This window comes from Triticum urartu, chromosome 6A (genome assembly GCF_056163025.1).
Source record: "Triticum urartu cultivar PI428250 chromosome 6A, HENAU_Tu73, whole genome shotgun sequence".
Classification (NCBI taxonomy): Eukaryota; Viridiplantae; Streptophyta; class Magnoliopsida; order Poales; family Poaceae; genus Triticum; species Triticum urartu.
In genome coordinates this window covers 64343476-64364022 of record NC_141878.1, presented here as the reverse complement: position 1 = coordinate 64364022, position 20547 = coordinate 64343476, and the positions used below count along the sequence as shown (strand labels likewise).

The 20547-nt window shown below is 45.6% G+C and overlaps 1 protein-coding gene across 1 annotated transcript; it reads right to left on the bottom strand.

The window, feature by feature from the left end:
* Nucleotides 1-2039: 2039 nt before the first annotated feature.
* On the bottom strand, nt 2040-19320 carry LOC125516539 (uncharacterized). Its single transcript, XM_048681950.2, has 7 exons — nt 19165-19320; nt 11087-11118; nt 5414-5520; nt 4912-5027; nt 4083-4142; nt 3908-3973; nt 2040-2216 (listed from the first exon to the last, which is right to left on the bottom strand). The coding sequence occupies exons 1-7, from the start codon at nt 19318-19320 to the stop codon at nt 2040-2042; spliced, it is 714 nt and encodes a 237-aa protein (XP_048537907.2).
* Nucleotides 19321-20547: the final 1227 nt, after the last annotated feature.

The following is a 20547-nucleotide window of genomic DNA, read 5'->3' as shown; positions in this document are numbered from 1 at the left end:
CCTGATATTTTTTGTGTAACACTTGTCATATATTATATTTACATTTCATTCGTGTTAGTGTGTGTGTGTGGTGAGAGAGCAATATGTACATTGCATGCTCTTCACAAGAAGTAAACCTTAATCGAGTCACCAACCTACCTTGCTCATAATCCCTCCTCCTAAGGCTTCTCCAGGCCCCTCCTCTTTATATTCAGCTCACTGTCGATGAGGATAAGGTGAAGGACCCCTTCCTACTTACACCATTAGCCTTTGGATCTCCGAAGTAGCCTCTGAGCCAAGGAACATTGTTGATGTGACGACCAGGAAGTCATCAACTGAAACTAGAAGATACATGTGGCATTGGACTAGGGATCATATTGTTGTCACAGGGAGGAAGGCGGGGAAAAGGTTGGACAACCATTCCAGATCTGGCCAGGCAGAACCAAGGGTGGCTTACCTTGCTAGCTTCCCAATAAAGCTGAAGTTGGCCACACTTCGTTCAATGGAGAAGAAGCCAGCAGAGCGAAACACAAGGTGTTAGCATCCACACCGCCGAAGACCACCTTCACGAAACAAAGACAAAAACAGGACCCTGGATCTGGCCGAGACTGAAGCTCCAGGCTAGTCCGGTTAGCCCATATCATGCAGGGCCGATGGTAGCCCTAGGCGCGCACACGGTCCACCCGTCATGGACCACCCAGGCGAGTCCCCCGGGGGCGCACCATCCAGGCAAATTGGACGGTGCGGAGAGCCCTCGAGATGCCCCCGCGGCACGACACCTGAAAACGGACGGTGCAAAGGCCCTCCTCACCCTCAAAGACCCCAGGAGGCGGTTACTCCAACATCCTTTATAGGAGTAATGTCAATGTCACTAATACGCGTAGTTGGCATTGCATGAGTTTGCAAGTTGTATCTATGTTACTCCCACCATGACTAGTGTAAACTATGCACATTGTTTGGGATTCAACCCTGGACTCGGCTCAGCCCGGTCTTTCGTGACTAGCCCGGTTTTGACATGGTTGACTGATGAGTCAGTAGCGACACGTCAATATTTGACCATTTTGGGCCCCCCTCTCTCATTTCCCATAGTCCTACCCCCTCTCCCAAGAAGCAGCCGCAACCACTCCCTTCACTCACAGGTAGGCCTTCCTCTACTGCACAACAGCCCTGACGGCGGCGCCCTTGGCATCTCTGCATGAGTCAGGATATGAGCTTGAACGCGCCGAGGCATGCAATGGTTTCCAAGGGCCAGACGGACATTGTTCCTCGAGTTCAAAGGTAGAAGTGAGCTTGAGTGCAAGACTCACCCGAGGCCTGGGCAATGTCATGACCCATAGGCCCAGGCGAACCGCACCAAGCAGGCGGAGACCCGCTCATCGCCGTCATCTTCTGCCTACTCCATTGTGCCACCACTAGGCTTGCCAGCAAAGAGGGCGACGAGGCCGGCATGGAGCTCGCCGTCAGTGGGGGAGTTCGAACCAGGGTATTGCCACTGCTTCGCCTATTCTTCTTCTGCGAGCAATTTTTGTCAGAGGAGATGGTAGCCGATGACTTCGATAACTGTGTCGTGGCCGCCTCGCCGCATCGAACAACTTGGGCGTCCCAGGAATGATTGAGACCAAAGAATGTCGATACCCCCATCAACCTCCATAGTGCATCAGTTGCGGCAATCATGCAAGAGTACGTGGCGACACCCCTTCCATGTCTCCGCGCTAGCCTAAACCGCCGCCAAGGAGATCCTACCGGTGCCCTCCTCCTCCGCCTGCAAGAGCCTCCCCCACCCCCAGCCTCCCTGCCAGTTTTCGAGTTTAGGGCTGAGTTTTAAACCGTGTGTTTAGTTCAAGGTTGGAATGTAGACTCTTCACATATAAAAATAGGTCTCACTCACTATCTTTATATTTCTATGTACTTTTGTAAATGGTTATTTGCATTGATGGTACCAAAATGAGCAACAATGAATCTACTAATCATTATCCTTCCTGTAAGATTTATGTGGCGTGTCAAGAGCTAATAGGTAACGACTACATACTATTATATATTTTTTGCGACGGGACTATAGACTATTGGAGATGCCTTAATGGTTCCTGCAACTGCTTCAAGGTGGACGCGAGCCAGTCGAGACCATCGTAGATGCCCTCGCCGCGTATAGCGCACGCCCCCTGTATGTGCCATATCTTGTTCTTGAGATCATGTAGGCCCAGCCCTTCGCTCACTTCCGCCGGGCTCATTGAACCTTTCTGTCAAGAAGGAAAACATTGTCAGTCCAGGTGATCTCTACCCCCAATTTGTGTGCCGAAAGTAAGCATCCACACTTGTTCTCTAATACCACCTCTGTAAGTAATATAAGACCTAGATTACTTAACAGAGGGAGTATATACAAGATGAAAGGTTTTATTTTATTATGTACTCCCTTTTTTCCAAAATAAGTGTCTCAACTTTATACTAATTGTATTAAGCTTAAGACACTTACTTCGGGGCAGAGGGAGTATAAGGCAGTCAGCATTAAATTTGGTACCAAACAAGACATGCTGGTGGAAAAAATTATTTGCTACTACCCGCGTTCCAAAATAACTGATGAATTTGAACTAAAACCATGACACTTATTTTGGGGACTGTATTGCAGAAAACCACCACATTAGCGCATAGGTTTGCAGAAAACACTCCTTTACGAATTTAGGCCAGAAACCACTAATTTCCGGCCTAATCTTTTGCAAAAAACACTGATCAGTCTATTTAGACATTTTAACCGCAATTTGCTGACGTGGCGTAACATTCATTAGACAAGGGTTTTTTTTGCCAAAAACTCCTCCCTCTCTGGAAAAATAGCCCTAAGAAACTCCCCGAGATTCAGGGCGTGCTCGTCCTAGCTGTCGTGGTCCACGGGATCCAGGGTGGCGGATGGACCTCGCTGGTATCGAGGTCGAGCACCTCCTCTTCTCATGGCGAACCACGCAGGGGGGGGGGGGGGGGGGGGGGTAGGACTTGCGACGGTGTCCTTGAGGACGAGCAGGCAAGACGGCTGAGGTAGACGGAGCACCGGGGCGAGTCCGATGTGGATCTCGGCAGGGAGGAGCCACCGCCGGGCTGGGCGACAAGAACTGCGTCTCTCCGTGGCGCGCCGCGACCTTCCGACGGCCAGCTGTGACGGCTGCATGAGCAAGTCACGGTGGCTAGCCACGATGAGCAGATCCTCGCCGCCAGCGCTGCAAGATGGACGGGGTCGGCTTCGGGGAGGCGGTGGTGAGAGAGAGGAGGAACGGGCGCGAGTAGCAGCGGCGCGAAGCACCGGGGAAAGCAGCGGCACAGCACGGCCCCTCGTCGCCGGCGACCCCAAGCCAGCAGCGCACCCGCGCGTATGACCCAGTTGTTGAATCCTCCTCTGGTGGCCATCCTACCACCGCCCGATGAGGACGCGGGATCACCGGCCGACGGCTACACGCCGCCCCTCCTCCTCCGGGCACGATGGCCATGGCTGGCGAGATCCCATGAGCGTCGCCATCGTCTGCTGCAGTTCTGGGCACGGCGCCGAGCTGGGTCAACGCCCCAGGACCTAATTGCATTTTTGTTTTCAGAGTGAAGGGTGTCTCTGTAAAAATACCAGGAACTGACAGTTATGCCACATCATCAAATACAGGCCCCACATGTCATAATCACGGTTAAAATATCCAAATAGACCGATCAGTGTTTTTTGCAAAAGATTAGGCCAAAAATCAGTGGTTTCTTTCTGGCTCAAATTTGTAAAAGAGTACGTTTCCTGCAAACCTATGCGCTAATGTGGTGGTTTCCTGCAATTCACTCTATTTTGAGGTAGTATATATCGTACTTTCAGTCTGAAGGCAATTTCAGAAAAAAAGACATGTATGACAAGCCATTCAAATGAGGTCATGAACAGCTAGGCAATTATGCAGGAACGGATAAATTAACTTACCAAGTCCTGTTTGTTTGCTAATACCAAGATTATGCTCTTTGACATCAAAGGTTCCTTGATAATGGTCTGAAAAGTGGCCAAGGATTACAAGTTAGCAAGATCTCACACTCTCAACCAACATAACTTAAGGTAACCGGAAGTCCTATAGTGACAGAGATAGTATGAAATATGTGACCTGGAATTCTTGTCTGGCATCTTTGATCCTTTCTCTGTCCAAGGAATCGACAACATAGATCTTCACCCAATTAAAACCAGAAACACATCATTAACCTTGGCAGTAAAAGATATGCATATGATCCACGGAAAAGTTCAAACTTTCATGGAACTCCTGATTGAGTCAGCTAAACAGCTCAGAAATGCCCAACGGTGCCCGGGTACTATGCGGACTTAAAAAGAAATTCCACAACGCAAAAAAATGGAAAAATGTACATACACAAATACACATATAACACGTTCAAGAAAATTTTCACAACAATATACTTTCATACATGGCGTAGACAAAAAACAAATATGTACATGGAAGTGGGCCAATCTTTTTTTATTGTTGGGCTGGGATTTTTTTTTGTGCAGCTTGCAAATCATAATATTTTTGAACGAAATTTCTCTGATCGATCGTGAATATGTATAAGTTTTCACAATCTTTTTTTTCGATTTTTTAAACTTGAAAATATGATTTCGAATCATTTCAAAAAAGGGAGCCAATGCCCCCGTCCACTAAAAAGTCGCTTCCATCCTTCACAAGATGACTAAATGATCCCCATGTATGCTCTGCATATCAATCTACTCAACCAACCACAGCTAATAAACAAGAAAAAACAACCAACAGCATGCAATTTTTTTTCAAGAGATGCCACGATTTTTTAAAAAAGGTGTGCTTATAATAACCATATTTTGAACAACACGAGAAGGACAAATCAAAGCGAGGATTGAAAAAATACATAGGTGCTAAAGTAGGGCTAAAATGGCAAAATGACATGCTATATTTTGATGTCTCTAATTGTTACCAGTGCATCAGAATTGCTGAAGTAAATCTTCCTTAATTTTCTGAGCTTTTCTTGTCCACGAACATCCCACACATTAAATGATACATTCTTGTACTGAACCTTATCGACATTAAAACCTGGAGAGGAGAAATGGTATACCGGAGATAGACATAAGAGCAATGAATGGAAGATATGAGGGCAGCACTGAGGTCCAAAATGACAAAATGCTGCAGTTTATTGTCACAATCTAAGGTGATAAGATCACAATTTTTTTCACTGCTTCCTAAAACTCGATTATGTTATGTAGTTCCAAGCAACATAATTTGGAACAAGAAAATGTTAGCCACGCCTACAACTAGGAAAATCGGTTTCAACAATACTACACAATTTATGTTCCTTGTATAAAGTAAAATGAAAGAACTGCATCTTGATGGCATAGTACAATAAAGTAGTACAACACCGAAGACTGGACAAGTGGACATAAAAAAAATAGAAATTATAGTATGCTATATTAGCCTCCTACCTACTGTAGGGATTGTTTGAACAAAATCCCCGTAGTGCAGCCTGTACAAGATTGTTGTTTTGCCAGATGCATCCAAACCAAGCATCACAACCTTCAAAAGTTTATTCACCATTAGCCGAAAAAATAGGCAATCATCAAAGATTGTACTCTTAATTTATAGGTTAATAAAAAAGAACTGATGGAATATGAAATGATTCAGTCTAGCCACCACAAATTGTTAAGACAGATGCAATGGTAGAGATCTTCAAACTGCTACATAACTAGATGATGCCCCACACATTACTACGGGAATTGGTTGCAATATATTTCAATGATATTTGCTTCAACCACCCCACACTCCAAAGCTCGATGCTGCCTCTGGATCTCCGAAGCAGCATCCGGACCAGAAAGCGTTGTTGAAGCAGCGACCGGTTGGTTGGTACTAGAAGATGTAGGCGGCATCAAACTAGGGTTCATATTAATAATGCGGAGAATAATGTGTCAAAGCAAGCTAGACAACCATTCCAAATCTGGCCAAATGGAACCAAAGAGGCTTACCTCGCTAGCTTCCCAATAAAGCTGAAGTTAGCCACGCTTCGTCAAATGGAGAAGAAGCATGCAGACTGAAACACCAATTTTGAACGTCCACACAGTCGAATACCGCCTACGTGAAATGAAAACAAAACCAGGACAGATGATCCACACACCCTCCGCCGACGTCAGTCGGCACCGCCAAAAAAAGGACGAAATGGATAGGCCTTATTCCACGCCATCGATCACGTCATCTCCTCGTCACCTCTGGTTGGACACCTAGACTGAGCCCCGTCCAAAGCTAGGGCGACCCAAACAACATAGCCAATCTCAAACCGGGGTTTGCCCCACCTCACCGACGCCGGAAGGCACACACAGGCAAGGAAACCAACGTAGACATGTTTCCTCTTTGCAAGAGGTGGGATGAGAAAAATCAACTTTATTAGACATGGTTCATTAGTAATCAATCTGATTGTGATAACATCGTCAAGCATCAGAAAATTATATGGAGGCTTGTTGGGGTGCATCTACCCTGATAGTTTCCATGTAACACTAGTCATATTTTCTTTTTATGCATTTTACTCATGGTGGTGGTGTGTGTGTGTGGGGGGGGGGGGGCAATATTTGCATTGTGTGGGCTTCACATAAATGAAGCTTTAATCAAGCCACCACCCCACCATGCTCTGAGTCCCTTCTCTGAGGGCTTCTCTAGGCTCCTCACCTTTATCTTTGGCACTGTGTCGATGAGGATAGGATAAGGGAACCCTTCCTCTTTGCATCATTAATTAGCTATTTTCCCGTGTGGTCTTGGCATAAATCCCCTCTTTTGGCATGTTTGTATTATGTCTTTCCATTTTCTTGTTTTTCTCGAGCCTCCTTCTTGTCATAGTGATGGGTATCGATTGTGGCAAGATGTTATGGCTTTAAATGCGGGGTATGCGGGGGTAGGGTGATGGATTTGAAACCCACTAGAATAGCGGGAATTACCGAGGGGTACCTTGGTCAATATCCAACAAAACGAGAAGACACACTGGGTCATTTTATATGTCTACAAAAAGCGATGGCACAAAGATGTTGCTCCTCCGAAAAGCAAAAGGTCGGCTAGTGCTTAGAGCATGAGTAGTGCGAGGCGAGTCCAAGAGAATAACTAGAGATAAGCTTAAGAAAGCTAAAATTGTGCATTGTTTAGTCTTTGTTGGACAGACCCACCGGGTAGAAAAGTAAATAATTTTCATTTTAGCATCATGGGAGAAGTCCATTAGCTTGGTTAGATGATGTATACAAGTCATACCAACTCACAAAAACATGTCATACCAAGAATGCAAAGGAAATGAGTTCTTCAACTGCTGAAACATAGGTGTGTCTTTGTCATTTGTGATTGGGCGCGTGTGCATTCTTTGTGTGTCTGACAATAATACTACAATGTGTGTTAATGTGGAACAATCACCTTCCTCTTCACCTAACCCCTAATTTGCACCGCCCAGTTCACCCTCCATTTACCGAGAGGCAATCACCTCATCCCGTGAATCCAGTCCATACATGGTTTTTCCTTTACCATAGATATAACATTACTAGTGTATCTGGAAGGTTCTTCGCATGTACACATGTATGATGAATCAATAAATTATAGTACCACTATTTTATAAAAAAGGTCTCACTCACTATCTGTATTTCTATTATGTATGTTTGTAAATTGTTATTTGTTGCCATGGTACAAAATTAGTAAACAATGTACCTACTAACCATTCTCCTTGGTGCAAGATTGATGTGGCATGTCAAGAGTTAATAGATAATGACTAGACACTCATATATATTTTTTGCGATGGGACTAGACACGATTGGAGATGCCCTAATGGTTCTCTGCATCATCCATGATAGAGTAACTCATATAAAGATGGTGTTATTAAGATGGCTATATAGATCTCAAATTGCATAGACCAACATACCAGCACCTGCAGATCATCAGGGACAACAAAAGAACTATTGAAATTAAGTTTTGCAATGCCTAGATCTGGATTACACTAACTTTTGGTCGGTCTATGGACGTTAGTAACATGCACTAGTAGAAAAACGGTCAAATGTGAAGCACATTAGTGCCGGTTTGAATTTGAGCCGGCACTAATGTGACCATTAGTGTCGGTTCCAACGGCTAGCTGAGCCGCTACCATTAGCACCGGTTCATGGCCAATCTTTAGCACCGGTTCGTGCCACAAACCGGTACTAAAGAGAGTGGTGGCAGGATGTTGTCAGTCTGGGGCTCCTCCAGCACCACGAACCGGTACTAAAGGTCGTCCTACATAAACCCTTTGTCCACCCGAGCTCGCTCTGTTCTTCCCCTTTCCCCTCTCCTCTCTGTTCTTCCCTTCTTTCTCTCGAGCTCATCACACATTTTGCCCAAAATTTGTCAAGATTTGAAGGCCCCCGTCCATTCAAATGATCACAAAGGTTAGCAATTTTGTCCTTTCATCTCTTATTGCTAGATTAGCTCTTGCAATGCTTTATATATGATTAATTTATGAGTTTAGTAATTTGGGAGGAATTATATGTGCTAGTATTTGATTTATATGTAATTTGAGGTCAAAAATAACACTTAGTTTGCATATGTAGGTGTGGTTTACTTAGTGCCTTCTAAATCTCCGTCGTAACCACCGTCGATCGCCCGCACCGTCCCGTCGCCGGCACCACCTTGTGGTGAGCCTCTTGTTCATGAATGTTTTATATAAAAAATTGATGTTTTGTGTGATTTGGATATATAGTTACTCCTATAATTATCTTACCGTACGTTGTTTGTTATACATAGTGCCATGGTTTTGATATCCGTCCCCGTCGGCCCTCGTCCTTGTTATGATTCAGATGTGGTATATTCTCTTTTAAAACTATTTGTTGTATTTCGTGTTTATGACAAATTATGCCCATCAAGTTGACATAGATATTTGTATGTAGGAGGTATGTGAACCGGAAATTCCAACCGACCCTATTGTCGAGAGGTTAAATTTAGTTGAAAGAGAAAACGAGGATTTGAAAGAAAAATTGAAAAGAATTGAGGGGGATAAGATGGAATTGGAGTTGCATGTTGCCGATGTCGTCGATGATCACAAGATCAAGATGGAGAAAATGCGCTTGAAGATTAGAAAGATTAGAAAATATGCCATTCATAGTGAGGCTTGGTATCATTATGCTGTTGGATCAATTGTTACCTTAGTTGTGATCTTGATCGCATTTGTTGTTGCATTTAAATGCTTTAGCTAGAGAGTTATTTGTTTGTTGCATTTAAGTGTTGTATGAACTTGTATTAATTTGGTCTTTTCAGTGTTGTGTAATGAAGATGAGCCGACAATGGATGTACGATGACCGATGCTCTCCCGAGTTCATTAATGGCGTGCAAACTTTTCTGCTTGCGGCTGAGGCAAACAAGTGGGTGGATGGTTTTATGCCTTGTCCATGTGCTGGCTGTAAGAATGATCACAATTACTCTAAGTCAAGAACCATTCACGTCCACCTGTTTGAGTCTGGTTTCATGCCCCACTATAATGTTTGGACCAAGCACGGAAAAAGAGGGGTTATGATGGAAGACAATGAAGAAGAAGAGGACGACGACAGTTATCTTGGCCATGGGTTCCCTGAATACGATGATACAACAATGGGGGAAGAAGCTGAGCCGACACTGTAGGAAGAAGCTGAAGAAGAGGCATCAGATGAGCCCGCTGATGATCTAGGTCGGGCCATTGCCGATGCAAAGAGAAAGTGTGCAAGTGATTTGGAGAATAAGAAGTTGCAGCGCATGTTAGAGGATCACAAGAAATTGTTGTACCCGAATTGCGAAGCTGACAAGAAAAAGTTGGGCACCACACTGGAATTGCTGCAATGGAAGGCAGAGAATGGTGTATCTGACAAGGGATTTGGAAAGTTGCTGGTAATGATAAAGAATATGCTTCCAAAGGACAACGAATTGTCCGAGAGTACGTACGAAGCAAAGAAGGTTGTATGTCCTCTAGGGTTAGAGGTGCAGAAGATACATGCATGCCCTAATGACTGCATCCTCTACCGCGGTGATCAGTGCGAGGATTTGAACGCTTGCCCGGTATGCGGTGCATTGCGCTATAAGATCAGCCGCGATGACCCTGGTGACGTCGAGGGCGAGCGACCCAGGAAGAAGATTCCTGCCAAGATGATGTGGTATGCTCCTATAATACCACAGTTGAAACTTTTGTTCCAAAACAAAGAGCATGCCAAGGCAATGGCACAGAGAAGACCATAAGAAAGACGGAAAGTTGAGAGTACCCGCTGACGGGTCGTAGTGGAGAAAAATCGAGAGAAAGTACAAGGAGTTTGCAGGTGACGCAAGGAACATATGGTTTGGTCTAAGCGCAGATGGCATTAATCCTTTTGGGGAGCAGAGAAGCAACCATAGCACCTGGCCTGTGACTCTATGTTTTTATAACCTTCCTCCTTGGTTGTGCAAGCGGAAGTTCATTATGATGCCAGTGCTCATCCAAGGCCCTAAGCAACCCGACAACGACATTGATGTGTACCTAAGGCCATTAGTTGAAGAACTCTTAGAGATGTGGAATGGAACAGGTGTACGTGCGTGGGATGAGCACATGGGGGAAGAATTTGACCTAAAGGCATTGCTGTTCGTGACCATCAATGATTGGCCTGCTCTCAGTAACCTTTCAGGACAGACAAATAAGGGATACCGCGCATGCACGCACTGTTTGGATGACACCGACAGTATATATTTGGATAATTGTAGGAAGAATGTGTACCTGGGACATCGTCGATTTCTTCCGAGCAAGCATCCCATAAGAAAGAAAGGCAAGCATTTCAAAGGTGGGGCGGATCACCGGACGAAGCCTCGCCACCGTAGGATTTGAAGGTAGTATTTGAAAAGGGTCCTGGCGGACAACCTGATCCGAATGACGCTGACGGACGCGCACCCATGTGGAAGAAGAAATCTATATTTTGGGACCTGCCCTATTGGAAAGACCTAGAGGTCCGCTCCGCAATCGACGTGATGCACGTGACGAAGAATCTTTTGCGGGATCCTGCTTGGCTTCTTGGGCATGCATGGGAAGACAAAAGATACACCTGAGGCACGGGAGGACCAGCAACGTATGCACGGAAAAGACGGCATACATCAGGGTCATGCCAGCTACGCTCTTACCAAAGAAGAGAAGGAAATCTTTTTTGAATGCCTGCTCAGTATTAAGGTACCGTTTTGTTTCTCGTCGAATATAAAGGGAATAACAAATATGGCAAAGAAAAAGTTTCAGAACCTAAAGTCTCATGACTGCCACGTGATTACGATGCAACTGCTTTCGGTTGCATTGAGGGGGCTTCTACCGGAAAACGTTCGATTAGCCATTGTGAAGCTATGTGCATTCCTCAATGCAATCTCTCAGAAGGTAATCGATCCAGAAATCATACCAAGGTTAGAGAATGATTTGGTGCAATGTCTTGTCAGTTTCGAGTTGGTGTTCCCACCATCCTTCTTCAACATCATGACGCACGTCCTAGTTCACCTATGCGAAGAGATTAACATTTTGGGTCCTGTATTTCTACACAATATGTTCCCATTTGAGAGGTTCATGGGAGTCTTAAAGAAATATGTTCATAACTATGCTAGGCCAGAAGGAAGCATCTCCAAGGGCCATGAAAATGAGGAGGTCATTGAGTTTTGTATTGACTTTATTCTTGACCTTAAGCCGATTGGTATTCCTGAATCGCGACATAAGGACAGACTGGATGGAAAAGGCACGCTAGCAGGGGATCAAATAATATGTATGGATGGACATTCTCTCACTGAAGCACACTACACAGTTCTACAGAATTCCGCCTTGGTGGCTCCGTATATGGACGACACAAGAATTTTCTATGCTCCAAACACCCGGAGCGGTTTGATGACTGGATTACACGTGAACAAACGAGGACTTTTGCCGGCTGGTTGCAGACACGTACCATGCATTACGTCTCTATTGAAGATGACTTGTACTCGCTGTCACAGTTACCATCTTCAAATATAATGACTTTCAAAGGGTACGAGATAAATGGGAATACATTTTACACGATCGCCCAAGATAAGAAGAGCACCGACCAAAACAGTGGTGTCCGCTTTGATGCAGCAACCAAGACGGGAAAGGAAACATATTATGGTTACATAGAGGACATATGGGAACTTGACTATGGATGTGGTTTGAAGGTCCCTTTGTTTCGGTGCAAATGGGTCAATATGACACGAGGCGGGGTAACGGAAGACCCGCAGTACGGAATGACAACAGTGGATCTCAACAATCTTGCGTATGCAGATGACCATACATCATAGCCAATGATGTGGCACAGGTTTTCTATGTGAAGGACATGTCTACCAAGCCGAGAAAAAAAAAGATAAGGAAGCGAATGCATCATACGATGAGCCAAAGCGCCACATAGTTCTTTTTGGAAAGAGAAACATCGTGGGAGTGGATGACAAGACAGACATGTCAGAAGATTATGAAAACTTTGATGCAATTGCTCCATTCACAATGAATATTGACCCGAGCATCCAGTTAAATGATGAAGATTTTTCATGGTTACGGCGCAAAGGGACACACGCGAAGAAAAAGTTTCACACCCAAAGATCTGGGATGTGATCAGCTTCACTATCATCACTTTCTTCTGTGTTTCACGCCCAGGAGGGAATCTCTGTAATAGTTAGTAGTATGTGTTTTGGCATTTGAAACGCGAAGAAATTTTATGTGCAAACAGATTCTTTCATGCATTTACTGATTTTTTCAGCTAAATGACCCTGAAATTGAAAAGCACTTCAAATGAACTCAGAAAAGGTTGAAAGTTGGCATGGTATCATAATTTCACCCACATAGCATGTGCAAAAAAGTACAGAAGGTTACGACAAAAACTGGATGCACTTCGTGTACAAAATGGACAATCTCTTTCGAAGTATCAAGGTTTCCGACGAAAACTCATCTGTTACAAAGGCATTTCATTTTTTAAATAACCTAAGCATTACCAAATTGAATATAATGATAAAACACACTAATATTAAACATAAGAAAAAAGAATCACTGAAAAATCTATTTTCAAAGTTAAGTTATTCATAAACTAGTGATTCACACAAATTTCAAATAATTCAAAATTTAAACTATTCAAATTTGAAAACTACCGGCACTAACAGAAAGTTTGTAATTTTTTGTACCTAAAGCAAAAATATTCACAAAGAAACTCTAAATACAGCAAAAAAACAACTCAAAAATAAATAAAGCAAAAAAAAAGCCCGCTTACTGCGCCACAGCGGCCTGCATACGGCTAGAAACCCAACCTGTTGTCGGTCTAGGATGTAGGCCCGCAAAGGCCCAGTAGGCCCACAGGGCAGCACAGAACAGGTAGGCCCAGTAGGCCTGCTTTGGAGAGGAGCTCGAGAGAGCTACCGCACCGGGGCTTATAAACCAGTGCGGACGCCCCTCGGCTAGCGCGGTGGGACTAAACTTGCCGCACTGCATCTGCGCCAACGCACCCCCTTTAGTACCGGGTCGTGGCACCAAGCGGTACTAGGGGGGGGGTCTTTAGTATCGGTTGGAGCCACCGCCTGGTACTAAAGGGGGGCGCTTCCCGCCGCTTGGCCTGGCCAAAATTGACCTTTAGTACCGGTTGGTGGCTCCAACCGGTACTAAAGGCCCATCCTATATAAGAAAACACTTAAAAAAATTCAGTTTCTCATCTGCTTCTTCTCCTCTGCCCCGTCGCCCGCCTCCCCCCATCGCCGCCGCCCCGGCCGTCCCCGTCCCCGTCGTCCCCGTTGCGGTGCCGCGCCCCGTCATCCCGTCGTCCCCGCCCGGCCCGTCCCCGTCCCTGTCGTCGCCGCCCCGTCCCCATCCCCGTCGTCGCCATCCCCGTCGGCGCCGCCCGTCGCCGCCCACCGTTGCCTCGCCTCCAAGTCCACCAACGCGTCAGGCCACTCCTCCTTCAAGTCAGGCACAGCGTTAGGCCACTCCTCCTGCTCCAACTCAGCCACGCTAGCCGTCTCCGCCGCCTCAGCAATCGCAGAAGAGAGCCGCCATAGCTATGGTGCGTAGCTCTACGAGTCGAGGTAGTATAGGAGGTACAGGCGGAGGCAAGCGATATAAATATGGTCCAAGCCTCGGTCCTCTTTCTGAGAGGCCTTACGACATGACCAAGGAGAAAAACGCACCCATAGTGAAGGCCCAAGTGGACGCCCATTTTGGACCGAAACCGGCACCGCCGCCAAGGGAGAAAGTGCCTAAGGAAAAGATTAACCACTTCATTCGTATGGCTAGACCACCAGCTCCCAAGCCTGTTGACTCAGACTATGAGCGCCAAATCAGGAAGGCACATCAGGCACGACTACAGAAGGAGTCGAGCTCGAGCTCGAGCCAAGCAGCTGGCAAAAAATGCAGGAAAACCGTTCCCCAGCTGGGAGAACAGGCGGCGCAGTCGATCCCCCCGCTTGTTGTGCCAACAACACATGAGAGTACCGCCACCCTATATAGATGTGGGCAAACCATTTACGTTCCCCAGCTGGGCAATCTGGTAATAACCGAGGAGCATATAATGCAGGCTCAAAGCCTCAATATCACTGTTGGACAACTCCTCGAGATCGAGCCCATGTCTCCGCTTAGAGAAGAGGAAATAAAACGGAAATATGTCCGCGGCCAACCTTTGGTCAAGCCCGAGGAGGTGAAGAACCTCCCAACGGGAATGTATGAATTGCATGATTGATACATGAAAATTACCAAGAGTTCCAATCGAGAGTCCCTCATGGTGAAGGTCAAGGAAGAGCATTACTTTCATAAGCTAGCTCTGTGCGTTGAGTATTCAGAACTATTTCAGTTATTCAATCAAGATGCACTCGACAAATCTCTCGTCAGTGGCTATTGTCTATAAGTGATTTCTTTCTGTAATTTAAGTCTCAAGCTAGATTTAGTGCTCATTGATCGATCATTACCTGTAATTATCCTCACTATATTCTTTTTTGTGGTATTATGCAGGATGAAGATGTATGAAATGAAGAAAGCTGGACGCTATGGCATTGGGTTCATTGACCCAAATATCATTAATGAAAAGACATGGACATATGATCATTGCAAACAAGATGTAGAGAATAAAATGCTAGAGTTCTTGAAGCGCCTCAATAGCAATGAAGATATACTACTTCCTTACAACTTTAGGTGAGTCACACTGTCTTGTAGTACAAATTCTATTTTTGCTTACTAGCTAGCTAGATGTTAATAATTAAGTGTATAGGGTTTAGGGTAGTTGATTAGTGTTATGCACATGCCCGCTTAATTAAGACATGCAAACGTGTGCGCGGGCAGTTACCACTGGGTCTTGTTAGACATTAAAGTTGAAGAAAGAAAATTTGAAGTACCGGACTCAATACTTAAGAAAGAAAGTGACTTCACTATCGTGAAGGGGATACTCGACATGTAATTTTAATCATTATTAACTATACTAGTACATATGCCCGTGCGTTGCGACGGGCAAAGAAGATCACAACTCTATAAACTCACATATATGGTTACCCTCGTATCTAGTAACATTGTGAAGCAATGTTATTGTCGCCATGTCTACTAAAGTTTCACTAAATTCAAGAAGGGTCAAACTTGCGAAACTTGTGTTACTTTTGTACGCTTTTAGCAACTCAATGCTACTTGTCTTACTGTTAGGTCAGCTAGAAGTGAAGCTTTGATGAATGTTGAATTATCTTGCAGACTGTACTGCAAGGTGAAGAACATCATACTAGAATTTAATCAAACAAATTCACTAAACAGAACATCGAAACAACATCTTAGCTAAAGTTTATTTCCAACCCACGGTGTTTAGGAGAAATCTTGAGAAAAGAACTCGACATATTAGTTAGAAATTAAATACGCAAGTCAGACATAAATCTATGACAAACTGACGTTAACCTGGTTACAAAGCATACCAAGAGAATGAAAACATATTTATTCCTATTTGATCTATGGTTTTTCTGCTTCCTTACTTGCATCTCCTATGAGATGTAATGGTTGCCCGCTGTGTACGTATTGTTGCCTTGTGATAAACTTCACAGTTGTGGAGGAGGACGACAGGGTGCAGATGCTCAACTGCAGGAAGGCCGATATACTCACATGCATTCGTGGGTAGCCCCCGGCAGTTGGAATCAGTTTGAATAAAATAGCACTTAAAATTACATAAATGGATGAAAGCATGCACAGAAGCTCCTTCCCTTGCGTTGCTTGAATCTTGGTAGTACAAAGAATAGATTGACAAGTTTAGAAAATGAAAAAGATTAGATTGATGATGTCTACATTAAAATGGGGATACCTTAATTAAAACTATAGCAAATACATCTGCACTATAGAAGTAAATTTAAAGTCCTTAGATTCGAAATTAAATCGGCCAGACGTCCACATTTGCTCTGCATTCGTTTAAATTAAGACACACCCAAAATGTATATGTTTCAGTTAATGCGAGTGATACTAAAAATTAGTCCAGATAGAATGCAAGAAAAAAAATTAATCAACATGAAAGATGCATAGTACTGAAAGGTGAAAGCCATGGCATATGCTATTTACTAAAGAATAAAGAAACCAATAGTACTACACACCAAGATATTAAATCAGTATCCTTCTATAAGCTATTGGCAATGGAGCAGCATCAACTCAGGCAAAATTCGTAGGCAGACCAAGCCGTTCACATTGTTTTAGCTGGTGGAGAAATTGATAGCTGAATTGCATCACCTACAATTACATAATTGCCTCACTTATAATATCAATACACTGCCTGTACAACAGAAATCTGCTCGACTCAGCTAGCTCTAACACATAGAGGTGTTATGTCAGGTTTAACCAAACACTGAATTGCTAGAATAAGTTAGTGAAATATGCTTCTCTCACCTATTGGTTTGAGCAATGGCAACATCATCAACTTTGAAAAGATGACAACAATAGACCATCGATCGGGTGGTACATGGATCAACTACGCATGGGAAAAACAAACCGGCTCCAGGTGACCTGATTAGCATGGATCCAATAACTGACCATCAAAGAAATAAATTCAGAAAATAATACTAATATAATGAATGGCGAAAATGATGAGGATGATCCTAAATTTGTGACAAACAAAAATGATCCAAGATGAAAAATTAGATGAAGCCCCTCATAATTGCAACCAGAAGACACCAAACAAAGACGAGGAGCTACTCCATGTGCGCTCCAGGAACAGCAGCGATGGTGCAGCAGAGACAAAACCGCTAGATAAGCACACTTACCAAGCCCAGCACGTCGGACACACGTGCCACATCCGCCAGGGATCACTTTCCAAGCCGTCGGCGCTACCAACCCTCCAGCGTAGGATTCAGAAGAGAGGTTGCAGCAGAGACAAAACCGCTAGATAAGCACACTTACCAAGCCCAACACGTCGGACACACGTGCCACATCCGCCATGGATCACTTTCCAAGCCATCGGCGCTACCAACCCTCCAGCGTAGGATTCGGAAGAGAGGTTGCAGACATATTTGAGGCAATGAACTGTAAGTTGCCAGAGAACAAAAAACTGTCGGACGCCGGCTTGTTTTCCATCCAAGTCTGATGAGGCGACATTGGGCAGTCTTCCGGTGAAGTAGGCGGAGGCGAACAGATTTTCTCGGACGGCGTCTTGTTTTCTGGTGAAGTCGGTGGAGGTGACGTTGAGTGAATTTCCGGCGAAGTCGACGGCAGGGCCGGTCCTTGGATTTTAGGGGCCCGAGGCGAAGCTTAAGCTCGGGGCCCCTTAGAGCATGTCACCAAAACTGATTTCCTAGCCATTTCCCCTGCTTTCATTTGATCCCAAGATTAAATCTGACAGAAAATACAGAAGAGGATGGATTTATTTTTTTGCAAGGAGAGGATGAGCGCTTGCATCTGCTCTTGCAGAGAACAAACACTGTCCAATCTAATCGGAAAAGCATATGTACATTGCAATTAGCACCAGAGATAGAGACTTTTAGACAGATGTTGTAACTGTTAATATTTTGTATTTCCCGTAAACATCGTACCAAGACCTATGTCTTAGACGTGCCTTAGTAATTGGAAATTAGAGCAAATCTATAAAAATACCTCGATAAAATCTTATTGCTTGTCACGTTCAACTAGTAATGACAAACCACGATGAGATCTATCACTAATACCTAATCGATCTATCATCAATTACCTATTTCAACAATGAGAACTAAATATTGATTATCGTTCATAATTTTTATTAACAAAATCGCAAGGGCATGGGTACCTGTTCAAGAATCAGCTTCGAATCTCTTGGCGGAGGGACCAATGATGGACATCTTTGGCTGAAGCTGTTTGCACCCGTATGCGCGATTGGCATCCCTCGTCGCCTGCTGGTTCAACTGTCTCTCGCGGTCATGACGCCTAAAAGGAGGAGGAGACGACGATCAGGGCGAGGCTGCGGCGTGACCGGCAAAAGGGCAGCGAAGCATCCTGTGGCAGCGGCCGACATCGTGCCCCGTGCGTGATTCCGTGAGGTCATAACTGATGCGTAATCGATCCACAATCGCTCTTTCTGCTCCGTAAGGGCTGGACATGCATTATAATCGTGTGTACCCAGTAACTTGGGCCAGAATACACATTTTTTAGTCCACACCACAGCAGGCCTACATACACACACATCCCAGGGTGGGGGCCCCTCCCTTTCGGGGGCCCGGGGCGGCCACCCCCCTGCCCCCCCCCCCCCCCCCCATCAGGACCGGGCCTGGTCGACGGGGGCAAGATACTTACAGGTGACATTGAATAGATTCTGTCGGATGGCGTCTTGTTTTCTGGAGAAATCGGTGGAGGCAACATTGGGTGAATATCCGCAAAGTCGACGGGGCGAGATAGTTGCAGGCTTGCGAATTTGCGAGGCAATTTAGCTTGATTTCTAGTCTAGCCTTTCTTTTTAGGGATAATTATTTTTGTGCCCTTAGTTGAGTCCCACTCGGCAGTTTTGCCCCTAGTTTCAAAAAACACTCGGTCTTGCCCAAGCCACTTTGCTCTTCTTATCGTTTTGCCCTACCGTCACGGTTCCGTCCAGTTAGTGTCGTTTGACCGTGTGTTGACCATCTGTGGACTTTTCATTGGACCATTTTGCCCCTGTTTCTTCACTCTCTAGCAAGACACTGCCAAGTGGGACCCATCACTCTGAAAACCATCCCATGTTCCCTTTTATTTCTCTCCCAGTGGTCAAACCCTAGTCATAGATCCCCTCCCCCTCACTCTCAAATCTTGTCGGCGCTGGAGCCACAGATCCCGTCCGTGGCCAGCGAAGGGAGGGCCAGCGGAGGTCCCGCCGGTGGTGGAGCCATGGATCCCGTCGGGGTTGGGCTCGAGCACCCGCAGGAGGAAAACCGCGTCGACCCGCCTCGTCTCCATGGCCGGCCGTCGGGGCTGGGCGTGAGCGCCGCCCTGCCCGTGCTCCTTCCTCTCCTCCTTCCCTCTCCCTTTGTCTCTCGATTCTCCCTGTCTCTCTCACCCTCCTCTTTTCTCTTCCCTGACAGGAGTAGGGAGCAGCACCAAAGCCACCATGCCGCCGCCCATGGAGGTCCATTGGTCGATCCATTCACAGCTGACGTCCACGTGGATCTGGTGAGGAGCTGCGCCGCCGCGAGCCATGTTCAATCTAGTGCTGCAATGTGCGAGGCACGAACTGCAGCGGCTGCGTCCTCGTTGACCCTCGTCCACGCCAACGTGGGCCAGCCAACACCGATGCCGCCTGCTGGCCCAGATCCAATGCGTCCCGCGGATGGCCAACGGGGTTCCGGTCAGTGGTGGAGCCACATATCTCGTCGGTGGCCAATGTAAGGCGGCCGCCGGGGACGCATGGTGAGCAGAGATGGTGGAAGAGGTGGTGCGCGCCTCCCCCGGGCCTCCTTCCATGCTGCAGCGGCGGTGGTCAAGCGCCCGTCATGGCGAAGCACGGGCGAGGAAGATTTGGTGAGCTCCGGCGCCGATTCCTTTGGCTTCGCGAGCTCCCGTGCCGATTCCGTTGGCTCCGGCGAGCTCCGGCGCCGATTCCTTTGCTCCGGCGAGGTCATCTTCGTTCTGCAGAGGGCGTCCTTTCAATCGTTGACCTAGCGTTTTTTAATGCAATGTAATTAGGTAGTACAACTTTTTTAGGGATAATTAGGTAGTATAGCTGGCAACTATGGATTGATGATTAATTATATTCAAGATGAGACCGACCTTAAGTAGGAGTACTGATTTGTGTTAATTACGGTGTTTTGATTAATTTACTTATGTGGTGTTTTTGCATAAAAAAATAATGCAAAATTGATATTTTGTTTACAACATGGCAGTGTCCGTTAGAGATATTTGGTCCATTGTGGGTCCCACATGTTAGTGAGAAGAGAAAGGAATGTTTTCTGAGTGAGGGTCCCACTTGGAAGTGTCTAGTGAGAGAGTGAGGAAGCAGGGGCAAATAAGTCCAATGAAAAGTCCATAGACGGTCAACACACGGTCAACACACGGTCAAACGGCACTAACTAGATGGAAACATGACGGAAGGGCAAAATCATAAGAGAAACAAACCGGCTTGAGCAAAACTGAGGGTTTTCGAAAATTAAGGGTAAACCAGCTGAGTGTGACCCAACTAGGGATATA